The sequence below is a fragment of the Triturus cristatus genome, chromosome 11, assembly GCF_964204655.1.
Source record: "Triturus cristatus chromosome 11, aTriCri1.1, whole genome shotgun sequence".
Classification (NCBI taxonomy): domain Eukaryota; kingdom Metazoa; phylum Chordata; class Amphibia; order Caudata; family Salamandridae; genus Triturus; species Triturus cristatus.
The window spans coordinates 291,416,809-291,442,458 of NC_140594.1; the positions used below are offsets into that span (position 1 = coordinate 291,416,809).

The window sequence follows — 25,650 nt, forward strand, 5'->3', positions numbered from 1 at the left end:
GAGCGAGGACTGGGGGAACCCTGTGCCCGGGGCTAGGGGAAGGGGTCAGCTAAGGGGACGGGGCTGGTGAGGCAGCAGGCAGCAATGGTGGCGCGCAAATACTCCCACGGTAGGCGTTCCAGGGGCCCCACACTTTCACCCATGTCCCAGGCTTACCCCTCGCCACATACACCACCTTTTCTCGAAACATGCACCAGTCCATGTGCTCTTTCCAGGCCGACACCGTCAGGGGGGTTCTGGGATCCCCACAGTTGCGCAATGTCATGCTTAGCAATCATATATCCCAGAGTCACCCACCACGTTTGCGGAGCCGAGTAGTCAGTTGGTTCCCACACATTCAACAGGCATCTCCTCGCTTCCGGCAGCAGCGCAACACGCGTAACCACTCGCAGGACCTCGTGCACACCGCGCCAGAATCGCTCCACCTTCGGGCATTCCCATAAGATATGCAGAAAGGTCGCCACGGCACCACAATCACGCTTACACAATCCATCCACAGTATAGCCCATGCGCTGAAGCCTTGGCCCCGTCATGTAGACCCGGTGGAGTATCTTGAGCTGGACGAAGCGAAGGCGAGCCGGTATGGCCACCTCCTTCGGAGAGGCCACCGCGGAGATCCAGTCCTCATCGTCCAATTCCAGACCGTCGGCAACCCAAGCCTCGCGAAGGCCAATCAGCAAGCCCGATCGATCATTAATCAGTTTTTTATAAATAAGGGAGATCGTACTGTCTGGGACGTGGCCATCTAGTACTCTATCCTCCAGGGGGGAAGACTCCGGGATGGAGGCGACATCTGGGAAGACGGAGCCCAGTGCATGACGGATCTGCAGGTATCGAAAGTATTCACTGCCCTGCAACTGAAACTCCGTCTGCAGCATCTCGAATGTTTTAAATCCTCCCCTCGACCAGAGATCCCCCACTTTACTGATGCCTATCATGTCCCAGTTCGCGAAGCCCTTCGAGGTCCAGAGAGAGCCCAACTTCTCAGACGCATACAGCGGTGACGCCCGGGTCAAATGGTCCTTCCACCCCATAGCTGCATTAGCCGCATGCCATACTCTGACCATGACACGCGTAGGTCCCGTCAAGCGAGCGTCGGGCGCGCCAGAGTAGAGCGCTCGATTGTAGTCGCCACCGGGCAGTAGCATCTTGTCCATCTCAAACGCCGGGTTCAAGGCGGGCCCATTGAGGCCATGGTTAATTGCAGCTAGCTGGGAGGCCCAGTAATACCGTTTAATGTCCGGGAGGGCAATCCCCCCTGTCATACCATGGGAGCGTCAACTTCGCCAGGGCAATGCGCGGCCTCCCGTCCCAGAACAGGCGGCGCTGTAAACTCTCCACCTCACTGAAGTAGCGCGCCGGGACCGGGTCCATAGTGTTCTGGAGAGCGTATAAGAAACGTGGCAACGACATCATCTTAAACAACGCCGCCCGGCCGAGCGGCGAAAGCGGCAGACGCCGCCAGCGCACGACGTCCTCCTTCAAGCGCTGGAGAGGGGGAAGCAAGTTCCGCTCGTAGCGAGCCTCTGGGTCCAGAGTAATGTAGACACCCAGGTATCGAAACCCCTGAGAGGCAATCTGAATCGGACAACCCCGCGGAAGGACAGGAGCCTCCCCAGAGAGCACATACACGCATGATTTAGCCCAGTTGATGACAAGGCCTGAGTTCCGGCCGAATGAACGTAAAACATCAACCAGGACTATGAGTGACTTACGTGGGGAGGCTAGGTACAAAAGGATGTCGTCAGCGTATAGGGACACACGGTCCTCATATTCGGGGGTCCAACGGAGTCCACGGATGGAGGGGTGCCACCGCAGCCACTCCGCCAGGGGCTCCAAGGCCAGCGCAAACAGGAGCGGCGACAAGGGGCAGCCCTGTCGCGTGCCCCGGCCCAGCTCGAATGGGGCCGAAACTCTTCCATTCACCACCACCTGCGCCAATGGGCCCGAATACAACAATTTGACTCAACTGATGAAGCCCGGGCCGAATCCAAACTTCGCCAGCATCGCCCAAATGTATGGCCACTCAAGCGTGTCAAACGCCATAGTGGCGTCTAAGGACGCCAAAATGGCCGGCTCCCGCACGAATGGGACACGTGCGAGCACCCCGTGCAAGCGCCGCAGATTAAGGGCTGTATTGCGATGGGGGATAAAGCCGGACTGGTCTTGGTGAACCAGGTCGCCCACCACGCCGACCAGCCGATTGGCCAGCACCTTGGCGAGAATTTTGGGCTTCGCATTCAAAAGCGAGATAGGCCGATAGGATGTGACCCGGTCCCGAGGCCTCCCCTCCTTGTGGATCACCACGATAGTAGCCAGACGCTGGTCCGGCGGGAGGGAGCCCAGCGAGTGGGCCGCCAGGAACATCGCGCGGAGGTGGGGCGCCAGTACATCTGGTCGCAACTTATATAACTCGATAGGGATGCCATTTGGGCCCATGGCCTTGCCAGAGGCGACCGAACGTATGGCGAGGGCAATTTCGTCGGATGTAGGAGCGGCATCCAGCGACACCCTGTCCTCCTCCGAGAGGGAGGGCAGCGCGATATCCCTAAGCAGGGAATGGGAGTCCTCCTCCGAGCAAGGAGAGACCGGAGAATACACCTCGCGGAAATAATCCGCGAAACAGGAGACAATTTCTTCTGGCTCGGTGACACTCACACCATCCGTCCTCTCAATCAGCGGGACCACACGATTCACTCTCTCCTTTTTATCCAACCACGCTATCAGTTTGCCCGCCTTATCACCCACATCATACAGTCGCCCCTGCTGCTCCCTACTGAGGCCCCTGGCCGCCTCCGTAACGAGGGCCCTGTAGGCCGCCTGCTTAAGTTGTAGGACATGCAGTGCAGCATCCGTCACTCCGCCCTCTAAATCACCCTCCAATTCAGCAATTTCGGCCTCCACCCGGGTAACCTCCTCCCGCTCGCGCCTCCAGGCATGGGAAATGAGGGACAGGGCCTCTCCTCTGAGAACTGTCTTGAAGGCTTCCCACAAGGAGATAGCCGAAGGGACGGACCCCACATTCTCCTCAAAGTATCGCTGCAGGGATTTAATCACAGCAGCGCGAATGGTGGGGTCGCGCAGGTACCAGGCATTGATGGGAACTACCCTGCCCTCACCCCTCGGAAGGACATCAAAATGGAACAGGAGCGGGGAATGATCTGAGATACCCCGCGCCAGATGGTGCACCTCCCCCACACTCCCAGCATAGGCCGCCGGGACAAGGACATGATCAAGCCGTGAGAGGCTACCATGTGCCCCCGAGTGGAAAGTGTACTGCTGCTGCGTGGGATGTTTTAAGCGCCAGCAGTCCACCAATCCCAGGGTATCCAAGAGGCCAGATAGCCACGCCTGGGCCCGGGGGAGGTCCCTAGGGGGGTGACGATCCAGAGTCCCAGAAACCACCGCATTGAAGTCCCCCCCAACCACTAGGAGTCCCCCCGGAAGGCCCAGGAGGAGGCGCCCCAAGTCTGCAAAAGTGGTCGCCTGTAACCCCGGTGGGACGTATACCGATACAAAAACCACTACTTTGCCTTCCATTCTCCCCACTAAAACAGCATAGCGTCCCCTATCATCATGGCGCACCTCATCAATCTCCAACGGGAGCGAGTTCTTCACCATAATGCCCACACCCCGTGAGCCCGATGTGAAGCCCGAGTGGGCCACCAAACGATAGCCACGCCGATTCATGGCACAAAAAGAGTTTCCAATAAGGTGTGTCTCCTGCAGGAAGACTACATCGGGTGAGATTCGTTTCAAATACTGCAGGACCACACCTCGTTTGATCCTATCCCCCAGTCCATTAACGTTCCAAGACAACAAAGTCAACTCCCTACCCCCCATCACACACAGGAGCCATCAATCGTCCCCCGGAGAGCACCTTAAAAACAATACAGAAAAGGGTTTGCCTTGTGGTAAAAACGAACAACAACACCCCACCCCAACTCCTCCCCCCTCCCTGCACCCCTGCATGAGCCCAAACAGCCCCCCCAAAGTGCAGTGTGCCTGTCGCCCCATAGATGGTGAAACTAACTAAACCCCCAGAGGAGGAGGGAGAACCCCCAAGAGACCCCACACGACCTCCACAGGAGGAGACTTACTCGAACAGGCGAACAGTCAAAAGTGACATCAATTTTGTCCAGAGCGAGGCATAATATTAGTCCCTCAGTCCTGATCCGGCGGGCCCTCTCCCCCCACCGCTCCCACCCCCCCGATCCCGATCCCCAGGCAAGGTATCTAACCAGTCCCCGGCTGCTTCGGGACGATCGAAGAAGTGCGTACGGCCATCCAACTCCACCCGCAGCTTAGCCGGGAAAAGCATAGCGTACTTGAGATTTAGGTCCCGTAGACGACGTTTGACTCCGAGAAAGCTTAGTCTCTGCTTTTGGACCGCTGGAGTGAAGTCAGGATAAAAATTTATGTCCATATTGTCGAGTCTGACCGGCCCCTGTAGTCTGGAGGATTGCAGGATAGCGTCCCTATCTCGAAAGTTGAAAATCCGGGCGATGAGAGGCCTCGGGGGGGCTCCGGCCTTGGGCCTTCCCCCGGGAACCCTGTGGGCCCGCTCCACCGCGAAGAATTTACTCAGCCCCCGGGGCTGGAGGTGGGTGAGAATCAAGTCCTCCACGAATAGATCCGCCGCCGCCTCCTCCCGTCCCTCAGGCACCCCGAGAATACGGACATTGTTCCTCCGGGCCCGACCCTCAGAATCCTCCAGGCGACGATCCATCAGCGCGCTCGCCTGGCCAAGCCGGCGCACCTCCTTTTGGAGGGTTGCCACATCCGTCGTGAGGCCCGATGTGGTGTGGGCCAACGAATCGACCCGGTCATTAGTCTTGGATAAATCGGCCCTTACCAGGCCAACATCCACAAGGACCGAGTCAATTTTCTGCGCCAGTGTATCAAAACGCTGGTCCACCGAGGCCTTCATCTCAGCGATGGCGCCCATCACGTCTCGCAGGGTCAGGTCCGCGGGCAGAGCAGGAGCATCAGTCGGGCCCTCAGGGGACCTACGCGGCACCTCGGGAGATCCCTTCTGGAGGGTATAGCGGTCCATGCTGTTAGACTGGTGGACTGCGCCACGTCGGGTCGATTTCACCTTTGCCCGATCTCCATCTTGCTTTGTGGACATGGTTCCAGTCCCACGGCCGTGCCAGGCACGTCGTAAAGGGCGGGTAAGCCGGTCCACGGGATCCGGGGGGGGGGTCACCACTGGGCCACGGGGCAAGTCACAGCCGGCGGGCCGGCAGGGCACCCCAACGGGGCCACACTACCTCACAGTGCCCCGCGACCCAACCTCGCCGAGACAGCAAGGAGGGTGCAAAAGCGAAAGTGAAAGTGCGGGGTACGCGAGCCGCCGCGCCCAGCCCGCTGCTGCTGTTGTTGACTTTGCCTCCGGATCACCCCACAACTCCAATCCGGGGTCCGGCGTGGAGAAGGCCGGAAATCTCAATCGGTGCTACCGCCGGAGTCCGAGGTCCAATTTGGAAGCGGAAAGCGGGTGCCACCTCAGCTCGGGCTCACCAACACAGTCCCCTCATCTAGGACAGGATATTGTCAGGATATATGTAGGAGGTCACGGAGGTCCTCGGGAGCCTCGCACCTACGCGGCCATCTTGGTTGCGCGCTAGGCTCCTCCTCCCCCGAATGTTTTTATTTCTCTTTTACGTCAATTGTATATGAATTCTAGGGCACAAATTATCATCAATAACACTAATATTGGATCCTGTGAGGTTGCTAGAGGCACGCGACAAGGATGCCCCTTGTCGCCAATTTTATTTGCATTATTTATTGAACCTCTAGCGATCGCCATCAGGAATATCAAAGCTGACACTGCCCCAATATTAGGAATGACAAACATAAAATTATATGCGGACGATATTGCCCTTTTCATAGACACTAAACCCTCAAGTCAATGGAAGATTTTAAAAATCTTCTCTGACTTTCAAAAGCTTGGGGGTTATAAAATTAATGTAAACAAAACGGAAATTATTCTACTTAACTGCACTATAGACACTTTAGTTCCAGAATTTAGGCGGATATACAACACGGATCCAAAGAGATATCTTGGAAAACTTATATCGGATAGCCCAGACGATCTCTTTTCACTTAATTTTTTACCTTTTATTAAAAAAGGTGGGCTCACTTTTAGATCGGTGGAATTTACTACCCCTGTCTCTAATGGGGCGGGCATCGCTAATTCGAATGTCGGTCTTACCCCTTTTCAATTTCTTTTTTAGCGCAATTCCCTGCGCAATCCAGGCCTCTTACTTTAAAAAAATAGAAACCCTGATCTCCTCTTTCTTATGGGCAAAAAAATCTCCCAGACTAGCACTGAGCACTTTATATTTATCATCTACACAAGGAGGGCTGTCCCTCTCAAATATCAAAGAGTATTATTTTGCGGCTTTTGCACATTATAGCCACAGGTTTTTTTTCTTAGACTCTCATGAGACAGATAATTTCTTTATGAAAAGGATGTTGCTGGAATTGAAAATCTATGATCCGGTCAGAACCACGAAAGATCCCAAAAAAGTTCGATATAAATCCCTCCAGTGGATTTTCAAGGTGAAAACTCAGTTTTTTAAATTTTATGACTTACCCATTTTAAGTAATACGACGAATTTAATAAATTTTAGCTTGGGAGATGCTTGCTGTATGGACAAAAATGTATTAACTCTTTGGAAGGAGAATGGTTTTGAGAAAATTGAAGAATTTCTGCTGGGAAATAGGTGGAAATCTTGGGACGAAATTCACAGCCAGTTAATCCACTCGCACTTAACACTGAATTGGTCCTTTATAAGGATAAATCCAAAACTCAGAGAACTCAATATAGGAAATGTATTCAATAAAGAAAATATTTCCACTATCCTTAATAATAAAATACAAAAGAAAATGAGTATCTGGATTAAAATATTAAAAGAAAGCCAGGACCATGACCTCTATAGCAAGATTACTGAAAGATGGGAGAAGAGGGAAGATATTACGTTTAATCAACAGGTATGGGACAAAATAAAGAAATTCAATAAAACCATCTTTGGTGGAGCAAACGTATGCAATTTTACAATAAATGGTTAATATATAGAACCCCGTCCTTTCTACACAATATCTTCCCGCAAGTAGCCGACAAATGCTTCCGTTGTGATGGAAAAGGCACTTGGAAACACATTGTCCGGGAGTGCCCAAAAATCCAGGCTTTATGGAAGGAAATAGAAAAATATCTTTCAATCGTTCTCAAAACTAATATTGTATTTGATGATCTAATTCCCCTCCTAGGTGTCTCTCCTATCCACACCCAACATGATGAGTCCCTTTTTATAGCTAAATCCCTCATTTTACAGTCCAGGAAAACAGATCTTGTTCCATCCTTTCAGGCATGGAAGACAAAACTACTCCGAATCCAGGGTAGGGAAAGAAAATATGCTCTTAGATCAGGGGCTCTCAAAAAATATGATAAATATTGGAGTGTGTTTGATCCTTAAATTTGTCCGGCTATTACTTAATCAGATTTATACTTTTCCGATAACATCTATTTTGTCTACTAGTCTATTACGATTGTCTCGACTTCGCACGCTGCACTTTATAACTCAACTCTGGAATATTAACTGAGAAGACGCTCATTGTATCTAAATGCTACGTACTGTTTTCATTCAATCAAAATCTTTTGAATTTCAATGACAGTTGATTGATCGTTTGCTTTTACATAACCTTGCACTTTACAATTTTAAATGTTATAATGACAATTTGCATGAATGTTCTTAGTACTCTTTCTCGTACTGTATTAATTGGATTTCATCTGTATCCTGTTTTCTATATTGTATTGTTATATTTGAACTCTCGGCAAGTCTCGTACTCGACCTCCCCAGAAGGACAAACATCACACCCCATCTCAAGAAACTACACTGCTCCCAATTCAGAAGATATGCCAGTTCAAGATGCTGACCCACGCCTACAATGCCCTGCACAACGACGGACCAGCATACATCAACAAACTCCTGACCTTCCAGGACCGACCAGACACATTTGATCAGCTTCCCTCTCCCTCTGACTCCCCACAGATCTATTGAGCCAACAGCAGAGGATGCTTCTTCTGGCACCTGACAGCCGAGGCTCCACCAGCACCTCGGGTCCGCATTGCCGTCCTGCAGTTGAAGACCTGGATGTTTGTATGATCAAACCTCCACGCAGCATCAAACTGCGCCAGTGCCTCGAGACCCTCACAGAAGATTTGTTGCTCTCTATAAATGTTAGGTTGACTGGAAGGAATCAAGGCATGCCCATTGGATAACAGTTTAGGTGGTTAAAGAGATCCTATGACAGGCAACATGGAGTAGGGGAAAGCCTCATCGTAGTGTATGCTGCAAGACCTCTATGCAGTTTCTCACTAATAGATACATTTACCGTTGTACCCAGAGCTGGGCTGCTAGCTCCTTTCCCTATATGCTTGCACAAATGGGAAGACGAAGGCCTCCAACTTGGAAAAAAAAGCCCTCAAGGAAGTGCTTAAAGCTTGATCCTAGTCCTTACTTATCCTAGGGTGGACTTACAGTGCTCAGCCTCATCTGTGTAACCTGGCTGCTGTGGAGAATCTTCGTTTTTTGAAGTCAGCGAGGCCTGGTGCTTGCATTTGGGCTGCTTTCAATATGCTGACTGCAGGATCCTGCCAGGTTTGCTACATGAATCCTGGGACAAAAAAAGACGCCAGGGTTTTGCAACTAGGGGGCTAGAGGCAAAATAGGAGTGCCTAGATTTGAAATACAAAGCAAAATACTTCATTGGCATTATGGCCAGACAAGTCTCCTCAAACTGGGCACAGGTAATACCTAATGTAGTGCATAAATCCAATTATGCACATTGCTTTTCTGCACAGATCTAGTGAAAATTAGATTTTTTTTTCTAAGTGTTAACTCCCTTGAGGTTGGACAACTCGCATTGATACCTTCCCGGACAGATGTATGACCCTCCCCACATATAGCACTGCCCCACAACTGCCAAAATAAATGCGCGCACAGTGCTCCACCGCAAGCGCTCCAAGCCCTCCTCCACTTTCACATGGAGTCCCACTGATCTGGTGCTGGAGCGGCTCCCATCTCTGCTTGCATTATGAATGAGAATAGTGCAAAAAAGAAGGGAAGACATTCACACTGGAAGGTGAAAATTACAGGCAGACTAAGTAATATCCCCATAACACAACGTCGGTGTAACTGTAGAACTCATCCAAAATACTAAAAGACAGGTCTTAAGAAGCCTTCAAGCGCACTGCAAATAAGTTGACATGTAAATAAGTGCAGAGCTTCCTATACCAGACATTTAAGGTTGCCAGACCGTTACAGAAATGAATTTTCCACCATGTGGCAATATAGAAAGATCAAGAGCAATTGCTACTAAATTCTGAGATCTACTCGTCACCACCAACATAATACTTGATAAAAGGGAGTACAAATTCAGAACCCAGGGGTGAGTGGTCTACCACCCTTTGGTGTTGTCATCTATTTCTGTGGCTTCTTCACCAGCATAGTCTATTGCATGAAGTATTTTTGTCCACCAGACAGATAAGCTAGGTACTGTAATTCGCTGACAAAGAGGTTTTACCGAAAACTTGAAATTGTTTCCTTAGTTGGCACATGGATACCCCTTTCTGGCAATAAGTGGTCTCCAGATACTGGGCAACGCCCAATTTCTTTGAGAAGAGAACATTTGCCTGATTATTTTTAATGAGAGAGGAGAGCATGCAGATGCTTACTTCCACTGGCTACTGTGTAATTGTATTTATATAGCGCTTACTACAACGGACAAGGCGTTGATGTCAGTACAGCCGCTACGATCATGCCCCATGCGATCTACATGTCTCTGGAATCTATTCTAATCTCAGTATCCCACCCACTTGTGATATGAAGATGCTCTTGGTCCCTAAGTTGAAGGTTTTTTTCTTATGCTCAATTAAATGTTCGAGGTTTCATTTGTTTGAAGTTTTATTTTTCTTTCTTTGTTTTTTGTTTTTAGTACCCTTGGCCCTGTGCTGCCTAACACTTTGTGCCTTGTTTATGCATCTTTCATAGTGGTTTCCAAAGACGCCCCCTTACTTGCAGTCTTTCATGGTTTTTTTTCCTTGCGGTTGTGTTGCTTAACCTTTCCACCGCAACTATTCTGCAGTTGGGCATAAAAAATATAAATTGTTGATTTTGTTTGATATATATATGTTCTCCAAAGCCCCTGCGCTCAAGATATGCACTCAACGATGCTCCGACCACTTGGTCTGTATTAGCCACGATGCAGCACGCTTCCCCTCTGTCCAATTTTAGAAAACTGATACTCGATGCGTTTCGAGGCAAGCGCCTCTTAATCATGAGTTCACAGAGGCACAGAAAGCTCACCTGTTAATTTGCTCTTAATTTATTGAAAGAGTCTGCCCATCGTGGGCGTGGCTTACAGTAAGCGCCACTTTGCATGATGGTAGCCTACTAAAGGGTTCCACGAAAAAGTTTTATTGCACACAGAGGCATGGAGCCTACTAAGGAGTAATACTAGAACTTACCTGTACAAACTACAAGTACCATCATGCAAAGTGGCGCTTACTGTAAGCCACGCTTTAATGTGTTAAACATGGTGATTATGCGGAGGCAGAGACCGGTGCGGTATGTAACCTGTGACTGAATGTGACAGCCCTGGTGCGAGGTAGTGTGTGCGGATGGTATAAACACATGCTGGTATAAACACAACACAAACAAGCTTGGTAGCCCTTTACTGGCGGCTAGAAGAAGCTTATCTCGCACAGAACAAATGCTTTAAACTCTGAGCTTATCCAGGAGGATGAGGAGGACTTAAAAAAATCAGCACTCTTGTCTTGGCCTTTTATTAATAAGCTCCTGACTCTGATAGTGAAGAAGATGCTTGCTGTGATTATTTTCCAAATGCTGAGTTCGTTTTAAAGGTTACTTTTAACTTTGATGATCTTGTTCACACCAGTTCGTGTAAATGGATCCCTTTTCTCAAGGTGGCTGCTTTTACAGACATGCCTGCGGAAAGCATTTGGCAAAGTGGTGCACAACTGTCTTTAGACTGAATGCCCTAGTGGAGGGCAGAGTAGTTGCAACTCTTTAGTTCTACACCAAGCTGCCAACTAGTAAAGGTCATTTTTGTTGCAAAGACTGAAATCAACAGATTGTGTTGGCCAACTTGGGAACATAAGATCTGCCAAGCCCTATTATCATAATACTATATGTGGCTGTTGCAGTCATGAACAAGGGTTTGATGTTAGACCTACACATTTTAGTGGGATGGGCACAGAAAGCAGTATGCCTTTTAGGCAGGTCCAACTGCGCCAGCTCAGCAGAGACATGCTGCTCCAGTCTCCTGGTCTCAAAAACTAGGACATCCTGCTAAGATTCCAGTCCTGTGGTGGATGGTCTTCTCTTTGGATGTCTGTGGTCAAGGAATTGGGAAGATTTGTGAATATCTTCCCAGCCCATGACATGGCTGACTTTTTTGGAAAGCCTGCTGCAAAAGCCCCAAAAATATCAAGAATCCCATCGGATAGGAGATTGAACAGCCTAGAAGCACTCTGGATCAGTGTTTGCACTAGCACTTCAACTGAGGAAATATGTGCAGCCCCAATGCCTTCCTCAGGAGATATTTAGGTGCGTGTTATCCCTTCTTCTTGACTGAGTATGGTTGGCAAAGAGTTTATTCACAGTTGGAGGCTATTGAAGTGCATGGGTTCTACAGGGAATCAATGTTTTTCGGATAGTTATTAAAAACTTTATTCAAGCCTTCGCTTCCCAGACGGGTTATATCCTCTTCACGGCAATAGAGGGTAGTAAACTATAAGACTGAGACACTTCTGAGGAACAAAGCGGCTGCTACTGCCATTTTGCAACACACCTGGATTCCAAACAAAGTTTTTCTCATGAAAAATAGATTATATGACCCTTCTGCTATTTTCATGGGTCCCCTTTCATTACAGTGCCCTGCCGTGACTCTACGTTATTTAATCTGACAAAGCCGGTCAGGAGCTCCAGGGGTGGCTGAATGCCATAAAAGCTTGGAACAGCACAGCCATTTTCGGTTCTTCGTTGTATATGGTGACCATATCCGGTGCTTGCAGCTGGGATGGGGAGATGGGTATGATGAGCTAAAGCTGGAGGAAATTGGTCTAGTGTTGAATAAAGTGCACACATAAATTGCCTGGAACTCCTGGAAGGATCCCTTGAAAATAGTGTCTGCCTCAGAACAGATTGGAGGTCCTGAATTGTCTGAAGGTGAACAAAATCTCAGCAGTTCAATAAATAAACTGGTTGTGTGCATTAGATTCACACCGCTGACCAAGCTATCAAAATTTGTTTGCCATTAATGCTTGGACTTTAAAATACCTGAACTGTCAAAGTGCTATTAGGCACATGGGAATTCCACAACCATTAAGATTGTATCAACTCAGAACTGGATTTGGATCTCTTCTGAAGAATCCTGGAGATGTGCGTCTGTATAGGATAGATATATTTTGCTTTACGACTAAACAACTAGCTTGCCTTGTTCTTCAGTTTAGTGAACTGACTCCGAGTCCCAACTGAAAGATACTTTTCTCCAAGACTGGAGCCAGGGTATACCTCTACTGTGTTTCTGATGATGCTATTGCTAACAGCCTCTGTCAGGAGACGGGTAGCAGATTTGGGGTTGGTTACACTACTTTGGAGCCTGCAAGCTTAGTTTCCAATTCTCCTGGAACTTTCCTGGGATTCTCCAATTAGTTTACATCAGTCTCAAACGATTCTGAAAAACTCCATGCGCGGTAAACTTTTGGAGGATGAAGGCAAGTCCTAAGTCTTGAAGAGCAAGCTGCTTTCTTCATCATTCAAACCTGACCAGCAAGAACACACTAGTTATTCTTTGGCTTTGAAATAGTCGTTTTGTAGGTGTGCTGAACAGGATTTCAGTACCATGTTTAGAGATGCACTCAATGTCTTTAATTTCCTTACTCAGTTTTCTGAAAGAGGACTGTCTTATGAGTCACAGGTTTTTGTAGGTCAGCCATTTTACCAATGGCTTGGGATGTGGAACTGAGAGAGAGGTGGGGGCTGAGATTAATTCAAGCATTCCTTCCATCACTTTACTTGTTGCAGGCATTTAGCAGGCTTCCTTCCAGTAACAGGGTCATTGCTTGCAAAATAAGAGTATTCACTTGACTTTTCGTCCAGTATCAAGGTACTTTTAGGGTGTGGCATGTCAGCGCTGTGTTATGTTTTGTCAATAACTTAATTGTGAATGAAGATTTATCAAAGAAAAGATTATTGGCCATGCTGGCCATATTATATGATCTAATCTTCTGCAGGAGAGTACCTGATATTAGAGCCTTTGATTTAGATGGGAGGATGTTTATGTTGAAGGAAGTCCTGTTTACTATTGTGAGAAGTAATTCTAGTACGAGATCAATTTCATATCCTATTCCAGATGAAACCTGGTAGAAAACATCATGCGAGAATGAGGACAAGGTGAGCAAGGCAGAACAATGTGAAATGTTCAACTTTCAGTTTCTTTCAGGAAACGTTTGGCACCTTTTGGCTTTTTTGTGCATTATCACTTTAGGACACCAACCTTTTCTGAACAGAATTGAAAACCGACATAGGAAGAAAACATAGCATAAATTATCACTTTAAATAATCGTTAAATTCAGAGCCATACATTTGGGAGGGCTGTGAGTGTTATTGCAAGCTGATAAATCAGGAGTGCTGGTGGTAAGTAGTTGCAAATGTTTATGGGGGGAAAAATAGGGTTGTGAGATAACAAGTCATGGATTTCTATCTAGACTGATACTTCCTAATAGACTTCTTAGTAGTCCATTTTCTGCCTAACCGAAGACTCCACTCTCAAAAGATTTGTTTCCAGTTTGGCCTAACAGAAGGGTGCGTCGACGTGGTTAATATGGTGTGTATGGAATTGTATCTTTCCATTGTAATTGGAAGTTGTTGAGACTGAGGAATTGAGGGTACAAGGTGGTGATTACTTTTAAATGTTGATGAGGGAGGTAATGGTATAGGATAAGTAGAGCTGGTTAATGGAACTATGTGAGAAAGTGGACCTGACTGTTGTTTGTTCTGTGGCTTGTTGGAAGCGCATAGAAATATGAGCTTTGCTCACTCTGAGAGGATTGGTGGCAAGAAAGCCTTTTTACATATGTCCTATTGAAAGACCTCATAGCTTCTTAATTTTTTTAGGCAACCTTTGATTTATTTTAAGCTTTTTTAAAAAATGTGTACACCATGAACAATGGCTTGCCTACGGCTGAATGAACACAAGTGTGAATTCAGTGAATAAGCAGTAACACAATTACGGAAGGAAACCAGTGCAGTTAAAATGTATACCTAGCTCACGTAACAAGAGTTCATTATAGAGACATTTTGGTATCCTATCGAGAAGAGTTTTCAAAATCAACTCAATCATTTTGAAAATAACTTATTCTGCGCTTATAGGAAAAAAGTGACAATGCTCCCTGTGCCCCCAGTGTTTGCACAAAGAAGGGATGGGAAATATATAAGATATATGCAGACACGTCTGTATATAACCAAACACATCTTGAGTTCTAGTAAATGATTTTGGGGTCTCATTTCTTAAGTTAATGTCTGACCAATTAAGTGTGTCGAGTTGTTCACAAAGTTTCGACCTTGTGTAGAATTTCAGGGTTTCATAAGGATGGTTGTTACAATGTAGAGCACCTATTTAAGGAACAAAACAAAGACTGCCATTAAGATCACGAAAATGTAAGTGAGACAATTAAAATCCAAGTATCGTACAAGTTAAGAAGTACCTCTAATGAGAGCCAGAAACCATCTGCTCTGAACGTTGTTTGGCTCATATCAAAGAGGAACACGATGGACACGTAGTGGTTATAAAAGAGTGTCCATTCCCTCTAAAAGTTATAGGTGAATTGTTCCACCGGCTACCGTGATGTTGTAAATCGCATCAACATAGCAGGTGGAATAATGAAAAAGTGCATACTGACTTAATGGGACAATATTAATGCTTGCTCCTGCCCAAGAATAAAATAAGTTTTTGGTCAGTGAAACAAAATTAATGATTATGCTCTTTGGCTATAAAAAAGGGTGGAAGACTCCGCCACATGAGTTTTCTCATCTGCTGGTCGATACAAGATGGTAGGTTTGGTGACTGGGCGAGGAAGCAAGTCCAATGTGGCTGTTTCTCCCACAACGTAAATGCACCCGTCTAACAGTGCCAGCAAGAGTGTAGCTATCGGAGGCTCGGATTGACCGATTAGCTTAAAGACATTTGTAGAGTCAGCGTAGTGTGTATGCTGCAGCGTAAACGGTCACAGTCTCCTTGGAAATCTGATGCACCTTGGAAGAATTGTGCTGTTAAAGAAAGGGCGCGATTGACAGGGGCTTGCAATGCACCAGTTAACAAAAATGTGATTGTAAAAGGTTATTTGTGTGTGGACAGATTTGCCATTAGTTTTCTTGGGCCATGATTTTAGCAGGTTCTCTCTAGGTGAGGACCAGGCTCACATCATAGTGCTCTTGACCACTTTTCATGGATATCCCCCACCTTTCCATAAGAACGTTAGCTTCTGAAAAATAATTAAAAACATTTTTTTTTAGTTCAATTGCATCTAAGTCTGAGGAAATAGTGAATGGTAATCCTTATATTAATGTTCTATGGTTGAAATTCTTCCCCTCTTTGTGTGAGCACTTGGGTCCAGGGGCATATTGCAATTTTTTCTTCCTCTATGCTCTGAAGATATTTTTTCAAATAAATGTGAGTTATCTCAACAACTTTTCGAAATATTAAAAAAGTCTCAAATGAACTCCAATTGAGCATAGTTAAGCGTTTTTAACTGCATTGATTGATTGCCTTCAGTAATTGTGTTAATGCTTATTAATTGAATTCATGCTTGTGTTATTTGAGCCTGTGGGGCGCACCCCATAATGTGCTGCTCTTGTGCTTTTATAGACTATTTTCAAATGTGGCATCATTGGATCTTCAGTTATTTTTTAACAAACCTAACTTGCACCTCGGGCTCTTACATACAATACAAAATGTCCTGTCTTTCGGGTCAGAAAGCTTTATTTAGTTTAAGGATAACCAGGTGAGAGTTATCCCAACTGACCGGTGAACTGACTCAATCTGAATTATTAATAGATTATTATGTATCACTCAAAACATATTCTAAGTCTTGTATTGGCACGTTTTCCCCTACCAGTTATTTGATGTGATATGCTTTTCCCTGATAAAATTGTTATAGTGGATAGATCAGTAAAAGACTTGTACTTTGTTTCAGGCAATGAACCAAAGCAGTAGCAATTTCTTTTTTTTACTCTGTTTTTCTTGGCCTCAAACAGCCTAAAATGGTGGAGAAGGAGGAGGTGTGGATACTATGGAATTTTGATTGGATGCTGAGTTTCAAGTAATCGTCCCAAGGCTGCTGTTCAGTCCTAAGGCTGCTGTTCAGAAAATAAAGTGAAAATTGTAATCTTGGCCATTTTCTCCTTGATAGGATCTAGCCGTTCTGTTGAGCTGGCTGGGGAATTTAGAATTGCTGGTGCAGACACTGCTTCAAAACCTTGCTTTTAGTGGGGCGAAGTGGTAGGGTTTCATTCTCCTCTAACGGTTGAACTCTTCCTTTTTACCCCCCCCCCCCCCCCCCCCCAGTCCCTTTTCCATCTTGTTCTTCTTCTAGTTAGACGTTGTTCCAAGCTGCCTTTGCAGATATATCTATATGCGATAGATCCAGGCACCTCTGTCGGAGTAACTCCGTTCCTGAAACACAGATGCAATAACACACCAGTGCAGAATAAACTACGAGTGTAGATGCCTGGATGAGGGCCAGCCACACCTAAAGTGGATGATGTGCCGGTCTCCTTGATAACCGCAATGACTTCTCTTCTTGAATGAGTGAGTTTGTCTGTGTGTAATATGCCCTCTGGTCCAACAATCCAGGCTCCTCCTCAAGTGGCGGTCACGCTCTGTTAGCGGCTGTGCATATGAAGCTGGACCCATGCTTCAGACAGTCAGAGGTTTGGCTTGGGGCCTGCTGTCTATAAAACCGTCTGCTGACTCCTGATTATGCAGACACACATTCCTTCTCTGGAGGCTCATGATTTTTAGGAGTGTCTTACACGGGGTACAGTCCTTTTCAGCACGTGTGCAGCTATAAAATCTACCTTGCCTCTGAAGTTCTAGAGACCAGCTGTTGGCTGGCACCGGTCTTCACCTGTGTGGATTGCCACCCTGCATTATTTACTGCTAGTCCGCATTAATTCAGAGTGGATCCTTGTGCAGCCTGGTGTCTTGTAGAGCTGTGTTTTTTAAATCCCTTCATTAAGATTGTTTTACTTGGGCAACAGTTTTGCCTCTCCTCATTGTGTGTTTTGCACAGTATTTCTACTTTACAATCCAATGTTGCACTAATGTGTGTTTGATTGGCGTGCGATGCATGTTAATTGCTGTTTTGTCATAATGCAGGTTTTTGTGAACAATTTCTACAGTGAAACTTCCAAGGGTTTCCTGTACCTCACACAGTACAGGTTAACTCATTACAGGATTATTCACTTGCATTTCGGTTCTCTATTTAATAATGTTGCGTTGCACTTCGGAGATGACGATAAAGAATACTATTTGACCCTTATTGGGAGTGCACAGTTGTGTTTTTTCTTTGGCTGTCCAAAGGTGTATTGTCCAAGCCCCAGTTGGAGTCCTCAAGTGACACTGTGTTTTTTAAATCTGAATGATGACTTCAAATAGTACATGCTCACTGAACTATAGAAATGTTTTACATTTTCAATACGGGAAACGCAATTCAGAGGTATCTATAATAGACTTAAGTATAATAACATTTGCTTAACAAATCTGCAAAATAAAGGAGTCTTCAAACTGCATCCTCAGTTCACCGGAGCATCTCTAAAAATAAGTCGATTTCACTGCTCGGAGGACCTAGCTGAATACATTTCTACTGATGCACGAGTTCAGTACAAATGGATAAGTGTGCAGCGAGTCCTTAAGTCTGTGATACCTTTGCAGTGAGATGAATGGAGACGCATGATGGACCTTCTCCAGAGATGCCAAACCTTTTGTTTCTGGTCGAGTTCAAGGGGATTTGGCGGAATGTTTTTTTTTTCAGTTTCTTGACTGATGCTCGTTTTCTCTCTTGCAGTTCACAATGTGAAGCCAGAGAATCTGGATGCTTACAACAGCCTAACGTAAGTCTCCCACTTTTTCTATTAAACCTGTATCTTATTTGGTGATCAGAACTGACATCCTGCTTCAACAATAGGTGGAAAGGATAAAAGTATCCTAGGCATAGTTGTGACGAAAGGGGAAGGGCCAGATGCAGTGACCACCCCATCTTTTTGTCATCAGTCAGCCAGTCAACATAGAAAATCCATTCCAATAATAGAAGTCTGGATAAGATGGCAAAGTTGAAGGTCAGCTGCCACGTGGTTTACTCGCTGCAGACAGTGAAGCATAAATTGGGGTCATCCCGGTGCGTCTCATTTACATACTTCAGGTGGGACAGCTTAAAGGCAATTGCCACACCGGACTGTTGAGGAAAGTGCAGATAAAGGAACATAATCTAATCCTCCTCAGATAGTGCAAGTTCTATTGCAATTGTAAGTTGTGACGCTACTGTAAGACACTTGTTGATCTAAAAATAAATAAATCCAACGTTCTTGATAAAAGCAGCCGGATAAGACCCAGGCAGAAGGTAAAATTGAGGAACTCCAGGCCAGTGTGTTGGGCCTGAAAACATTTAACCCTGTCTTAAAGGGGTCACGTTTAAATTTGCTACTCATTTATTTACAGCATTTGAGATGTAGCTGTTCTAGTCTGGCTGCCATTTTGGATGAATGATTCCCAGGGAATTGTATATGATATACATGATTACATATCCTTTATGTTCAGACCTCAATATGGTAAGTTAAATATCGTGGAAGGAGTAGAACCTTGAAATAACCCTGTGGATGGCAGACTTGGATGGTGATATAATTATAGCTGATATACAGGATATCACAGATGAGAAGATTTTTTTAAATTGACCAATTACCTACCTCAGTGAATCAAGCCTCATTCCCACCATGAAATGGAAAGCAGTAGTGAACTCCCAAGAGAGCCCTTGACTCTATAATGAATCCTCCTATCAGTCTAAAGCTTTAAACTCAACATATTTGAATATTTTTGATATTCTTTAAAACCTATCAGACGTATTGGGCATAGGCAAATCAAGCCTTCATTGACACAAACAAAGACTTTAATTTCCCTACCATCAAACAAAATCGCTTCCATCAGACATTTTGTCTGATGTGCTGTAGGTAGAGTTCTGGGTCCAAAATTAAGAGCACACCCAGAATCGAATGATTTACTTTAATGAGAGGGAAGGAGAGCATGACATTTTGATGCAAATATGCGCTTTTTGATCACTCTAGAATGCTCTGATAAGTAAATTTTGGTGGGTTCGTCTTTATGCCATTTCAAGGTATTCATTAGACATTCACCCATGAAGGTTGTTTGTTTTTTGAGTGGAACGTCAATAGCAGATACCAAGTTTTGGCTAAGGGTATTAGTGAAGGAGGAGGCTGATTGCTTTTCTGACTGTTATTTATGTGACAAAGGAAACATCGGTTTCTATTTTCTGCCTTGGTACAAGAGTTGGTTTTTATTGTAAACAAACTTTGACTTTTGTAGGGAAATGCCACTAGTGCCCTTACATGAATAACATCCACCCGACAGCTCACCACCATTGTACAAGATTGAGTAAGGTTTAAAAGATGATCATTTGTTCTAACTCTCGTAGAAAACTTCCAAAATGATGGCAATAACAAGAAGATTAGACCTTGTTTGTACTTTGAACTGTACTGCCTTCTATTTCTTAGAATGGGCCTCGGCAACACTTGAAGGAATCTTTTGTTGATGCGTCTGGCTTTCTTTCAGAGAGGAAGTGCTTCCAAAGCTGCACAAGGCCACAGACTACCCGTGTGAGCTGGTTGGGAACTGGAACACCTGGTATGGAGATCAGGACCAGGCAGGTGAGGCTAACTAGGCTAGGCAAGGTTAAAACAAAAATACACTTGTGAGTTGTAGGGACAAGATCACACTATGTATGGTCCTAAAACTGATGTAACATATGAGGTGGAGTGCCGGGGCGGAGGGCTCATACAGGCAAGGAATGGTCCAACGCTAGAGAGTATTAGACATATGGAGTCTTGCACTCACGAGTTGTGTAAATGGGAATGACCTGACTATGCACTCTAGATCTGGCATTAGTTTTGTACCGGGCATGACTTTTAGAAGCAGGGTGAGTAATCCAAGCAAAATTTACCTTGACGGGCATTTTATAGGTTATAGGTAGCCATAAAACCAGCACAAACAAAAGTTATACGTTTTGCAGTTAGTGATTGGCCTTCAGTCATTTGTCTCCAGAGGGTCTCCAGGTTTTAGTTCTGCAGGCCTGGTTCGACCCATGTCCACAGGTTGTGTGGCATCTGTTTCCGAGGCGGAGACATTCTCAAGCTTTTTAATAGTCAGTTGGATTAGTAGCTTGTGTTGCACAAGCCGATGATACAGTAATATCACTATATATTGCTTTTATATTAGTGTGCATGAGCTGTGCTTGTGATGTGTAATTAGTGTCAGCTTGCAAAAACCTGTCCCATGAGGCTAGTCTGTATTTTACATGCAGGGGACGCTCTTCAGCCAGTAGTTGCCCCAATATTAGTTATTTTGAGATATATTTTTTAAGTACAAGCTGCCCTAAGATGAATTGTACTGCAGACAGGGCCCTCATTGGACTTTTTCCTTCAGCATAAATTAAGCAGTCTGGTCTTTCTACCAGGGAGTTGTACACCTTGCCCAGTAATACAAGTAATGTTCTGTAACATAGTCTAGGCATTGGTTGTCCTATTAGGCTATTGTATGGATTATTAAAAGTAATAGCCTTGCATGTTTTGTTGTAGTGCACCTGTGGCGGTTCTCTGGGGGCTACCCAGCTCTTACGGAATGCATGAACAAGCTGAGAGCCAATAAGGTACTTGAGTTTTTTGACAAAATACACACTTCATTTTGTGTAGCAGAAGCAGTCTGAGACATCTATTCACTTTCTATAAGCTGTGCTGGTAGGAGGCGATCACAAGCTGCACAGGCAGTTCTTGCTGTCAGAGCAGTGTGGCTTGTGCGGTCACCTGTCATTGTCCTTACTGTTGGCCGTTGATTGATCCTGCAACAAGGCATACTATGCAGTATGTGAGCTCTTCTGATGCACTACTTAGTTTTGGTCTGGGACCTTTGTCAATGATCTGCAGCACAGGGGTCAGTGGGATCACTTTCCCCAGTCCTTACTTTGGGGCCAGTCGGTTAATCGTAAGCACTGTACCCTGGAGGAGCATTTAGATCTTAAGCACTGATCATCTGCTGATGTTACTGATCTGTGCCAATGAGATTGTGTACAGATATCCTTATTGGGGGGAGCTAGTCTCCTGCAGCTTTTCTTGCTTTTCCGTGGTGCCTAACAGGGGGAAAGTGAAACAATCTGTAGCACTCGTTCCTAAGGGTAAAAGAAACAATTGTTGGATGGAATGCTGGACAATGCAAACATTCACCCCAGTCACAAGGATCTGGGTTAAATCCATCATTCATTTGCTCACCACACTACCCCAGTTTGGACCCAGCCATTTGCAAATCAGTCTTGACCCTGTTCCTTGTGGGAACAGTCCAGCCCGAACTGCCAAGCCAGGTCCTCCCTGGACTGGAAACAAGCATCCTGGGACCGGTTTCAGGGCATCACCCTTCCTCAGCCAGGCTAGCTTGAATCCAGTGGTGTATTGAGCACGGGACCTACGTCTGGGTATACCCTTCCGTCCATCATTTGTTTGCGTAGCACTTTTCACCCTAAGTGGTATGGGTATGCCCAGACGTGGGTCCCTTGCTCACTGCGCCACTGGATTCGAGCAAGCCTGGCTGATGAAGGGTAATACCCAGAAACCGGTCCCAGGATGCTTGTTTCCAGTCCAGGAAGTATCTGGCTTGGCAGTTCAGTCTGGACTGTTTCCATGAGGCACAAGGTCAGACTGATTTGCATATGGGTGGTTCTAAACTTGGGTGGCATGGTGAGCAAAAGAACGATGGATTTAACCCAGAACTCTTGACTGGGGGTAAATGTATGATTTATTCAGCATTCCGTTCATCATTTATTTGCGTAGCACTCGTTCCTATGGGGTCAGTGAAATCAATTGCACCAGTCCTTACTGTAGAACTAGTGGGATCTCTTGCTGCAGTCCATAACTTGGAGAACGCTGGATCATGGGCAGCTAGTCTTGTGAGGCCATTGTGATCCTTCACTAACAATAAGTGCTATGAGGTCAGTGGCATTGCACCCTTTAGTGTAGTTGTCTCCTGGTTACTATATGTGCTGTCTCTTCTTTGCTTACTGTCTCCCGCTCCTTATAGTAATGTGACCACTCCCTACATGCTGTGGTGTCATGCCCTTCATACTGTCATGTTTCTTATTCCTGGCAGGAATACAGCGAGTTCCGGAAGGAGCGCAGTCAGATGTTGTTGTCCCGCAGGAATCAGCTGCTTCTTGAGTTCAGTTTCTGGAATGAACCATTACCTCGTCCAGGGCCCAACATATATGAACTAAGGACCTACAGGCTCAAGGTACTTTAGGTTTAACCTCTGAGACGGGAGGGGCTGCCCGGTCCATGCAAGGAAATCGCATACGTTCGACAGCAGTCCTTTTATAGATGCTGCAGTCCTGTGTGAGTGTCCATCTAGGTCGAGGTGCAGATGGACCTAAACTACACCTTATGCTGCAGCCCTACAAGGGGTCCTTCCAGGGGTTCTAATCTATAGTGCTGTTTTTTTTGTTCCTGCTGTCCTGTGCGCTGATGATGCTGACTGATGCTGGAGTTCTGTGATGGGCACTGCTGCCCTGTGAGATAGCCCTGTTGTTGCTGTCCTTTGAAGGCAAGCTGGGGGAGGGTGATAACATGGGTTCTGCAAGGAGTGGCATGAAACTCCTGTACTGAGGGGTACCCTGACGTAGAAGCCATTTGAGGAAAGCTCGATGCTAGTGTCTTGTTGGGGTGGGACAGTTCAGATCTGCTATATCCATTTATGTATGTAAAGCTGTTTATAGAGGACAATCTGGTGCATGTAAAAGGGCTATCCATAAAGAACTGATGGAGTGCGACAGTAGGTCTTGTTTTTAAATCGAGCAAACACACGGCAGTGATTAAAATTGATGGTTGGGCCAGTGATTGTTTAGCTCGTTTTTAGTTTTGTGAAAGCAAGAATAAATCTTTTTTGCTTTGACAGTAGGGGGTCAGGGTTGGTAGGCACACAAATATCTTTCGTGGTGCGTGTTTTACCTTTTTCACACTTTCAATTCTTCTGAGCACATTTTTTCACATTTTCATTTTGGTTGTGGAGTCTGCCGATGATAATCGGAGCAGAATGATGAGTACCAATCTGTAGCTCCTATGGTGGTGTTTCCGTTGGGTGCCTCCACTTCCTTCACGCATGTTTTGTTGGACATGATGTGCTTAAAATCTGAGTGTGAGAAACGTACAAAACGTATCTATGTACAGTGGGCAGACACACTTGAGAAATCCTTTTAATTAGGAAGAGGAGCACCCAGTGCGTACAGCATCGATTAGCTGGTACCTAAGCAGTTGAACCAAGATGTGGTTTTGGGTATGCTCAGGATGTTTATCCAGGTTTGCAGCAGGTTTTTGTTTGATTATAGAGTTGGAGTGGAGGGCGACCTGCGCTATATCCCTCTGTAGCTCCTTTTGTGAAGGGCATGTAAAAGGAGCACAGGAAGATTGGATGGAGGGCATAGGAAGAAAGTTCCTTGGTTTGTATAGTGACTGTAGGAACTTAAATCTCCTAGCTGTTTTGCTGAAATTTTCCCTGAAGAAATGTTTTTAATTAATTTGTCATTTGCAGGGGCAATTAGTTGAAGTTGAAATGGATGCTATCCAAAATCTGAGGTGTGTAGTTTGCAAAAGCATGTCTTCTAATCTTTTCAACTTACCTTATAATAAAGGGATGTCTCAGCTTTTTGGGTTCAGTCGGCCTTCTGAAATAATCATCTTTGGCTTAATACAGAAGTGCATTTGTTATGACCTTGTAAGAAATGCAGCATGTCTTGAAGATGATGTATGCTTTTAGTGATTATCAGTATATGTCTTTCAAAGACTGGGCTATAATGAGATTTCTTTAGTCCTTTGTTGAGATCAACAGTGGTGTGCATGAGTGTCTTCAGAGGAACTAGAATTGGCTTAGGGAGGCTGGCAGTTGGGCAGGAGATCCGGACTGGACATTGATTGGATCTGAAGTCCAGTTCAGCAAGATAGGTTTTTTCTGTTGGGAGGACTGATAGCTGCTGCTAGACTCTTGAGTTTTTTTGGTGCGGTATGCTTTGAAGTAGAGGTCTTTCCTAATGAGAAAGCAGAGAGATTTAACATTTTCGATTGTTTTGGTATTATGAGATCAAGGTGTGTGCTGGTGATCAAGCCCTGGTGTTGAGGCTGGCCTTTGACTGTTAAGTTGAGGATAAATTCTACTTTCAGCGGTTTAAGCCTAAGGCGGACACTGCCTGCTCATTTTTTAATTATAAAAAGGCATCATTTCATAAGGTGAATGCTCTTGACATAGATCTTTCATTGACAACGAGTGTCCAGAATAACAGTGGGGTCCCTTTTACTGCTGTCCCTCTGGTGCTGCTGTCATGCACAAGGATCCTATTGTGTTGCTTTCCTACAAGGTGGGGCTCATGTGGCCTCTAAAAGGGTGTCCTTAAGTTATTGTCCTGTGAGGGTAAGGCCATGATATCTCACATCAGTGGTGTGATGATGCCTGTGTCGTGTGTTTTTGGTGATGGGGAGGGCTCACATGCGAGTGGGGGGGGGGGGGGGGGCTGTGACCCTGCTGTTCACTTGGGGGAACAGTAATACGTGCTACTGTATTTTCAGAGGGGAGTTGGTGTTGAAACCCCAATGCTGCTATCGTGGGTGGGTGGGAGGAAACATTGATGTTGCTGTTTTGTGAGAACAGGTCTTGTTTCTGTTATTCTCTTACCAGGACCCTGCCTAAGCATTTTTAGTGAACACTCTTACCATTTTGTATTATGTGAGGGCCCTCCCATTGTCTCTTGTGAGTTACCTTGACCGATCCACAAATACAGGAGAGATGTTTGACATTCTAGAGCACGTTGGTATCTTTAGCATATGTAGTGGAAAATGACCTAGTTCAGAAGACAGTACTTTAAACAGTATTTGCCATCCCTCCACAAGCATGAGTTCTTGGGGAGGAACAATATTTGTAACAAAGGTCAAATTGATAAAGAAAGCCTTGTTCTTGTTTTATTTTGTTGCTGGTTTTGCTAAAAAATGTCCCTATCTCAGTGCTGTTAGGCAGTTGCTTTACGAAGCAGCATATGAAAGCATCTGGAGTGGTACTGCAGCTCCTGTATTACACAAGAGGGTATTGCTGAAAGGGTGACCTCAGTAGAATCTCTTTCCATTCATTGTCATCCCTACAGACCATGCCCAATGATAAGATGAGACATTTTAGTTTCTTTAGTTAGCCACCTGAATATTAAGGACAACCTGATATTTTTATTTGTGCATCACTATTCTTAAGTCTGTA

At 45.6% G+C, this 25,650-nt stretch overlaps 1 protein-coding gene across 3 annotated transcripts in view; it reads left to right on the forward strand.

Annotated features, from left to right (window-relative positions):
- Nucleotides 1-25,650, forward strand: part of NIPSNAP1 (nipsnap homolog 1) — a 189,640-nt gene that overhangs the window by 111,056 nt on the left and 52,934 nt on the right. For all 3 annotated transcript variants that reach the window (XM_085636255.1, XM_085636256.1, XM_085636257.1), the window contains exons 3-6: nt 18,158-18,203; nt 19,933-20,027; nt 20,955-21,025; nt 22,513-22,653. In XM_085636255.1, coding sequence (XP_085492381.1) covers nt 18,158-18,203; nt 19,933-20,027; nt 20,955-21,025; nt 22,513-22,653 — 353 coding nt within the window. The remainder of the gene's footprint in view (nt 1-18,157; nt 18,204-19,932; nt 20,028-20,954; nt 21,026-22,512; nt 22,654-25,650) is intronic.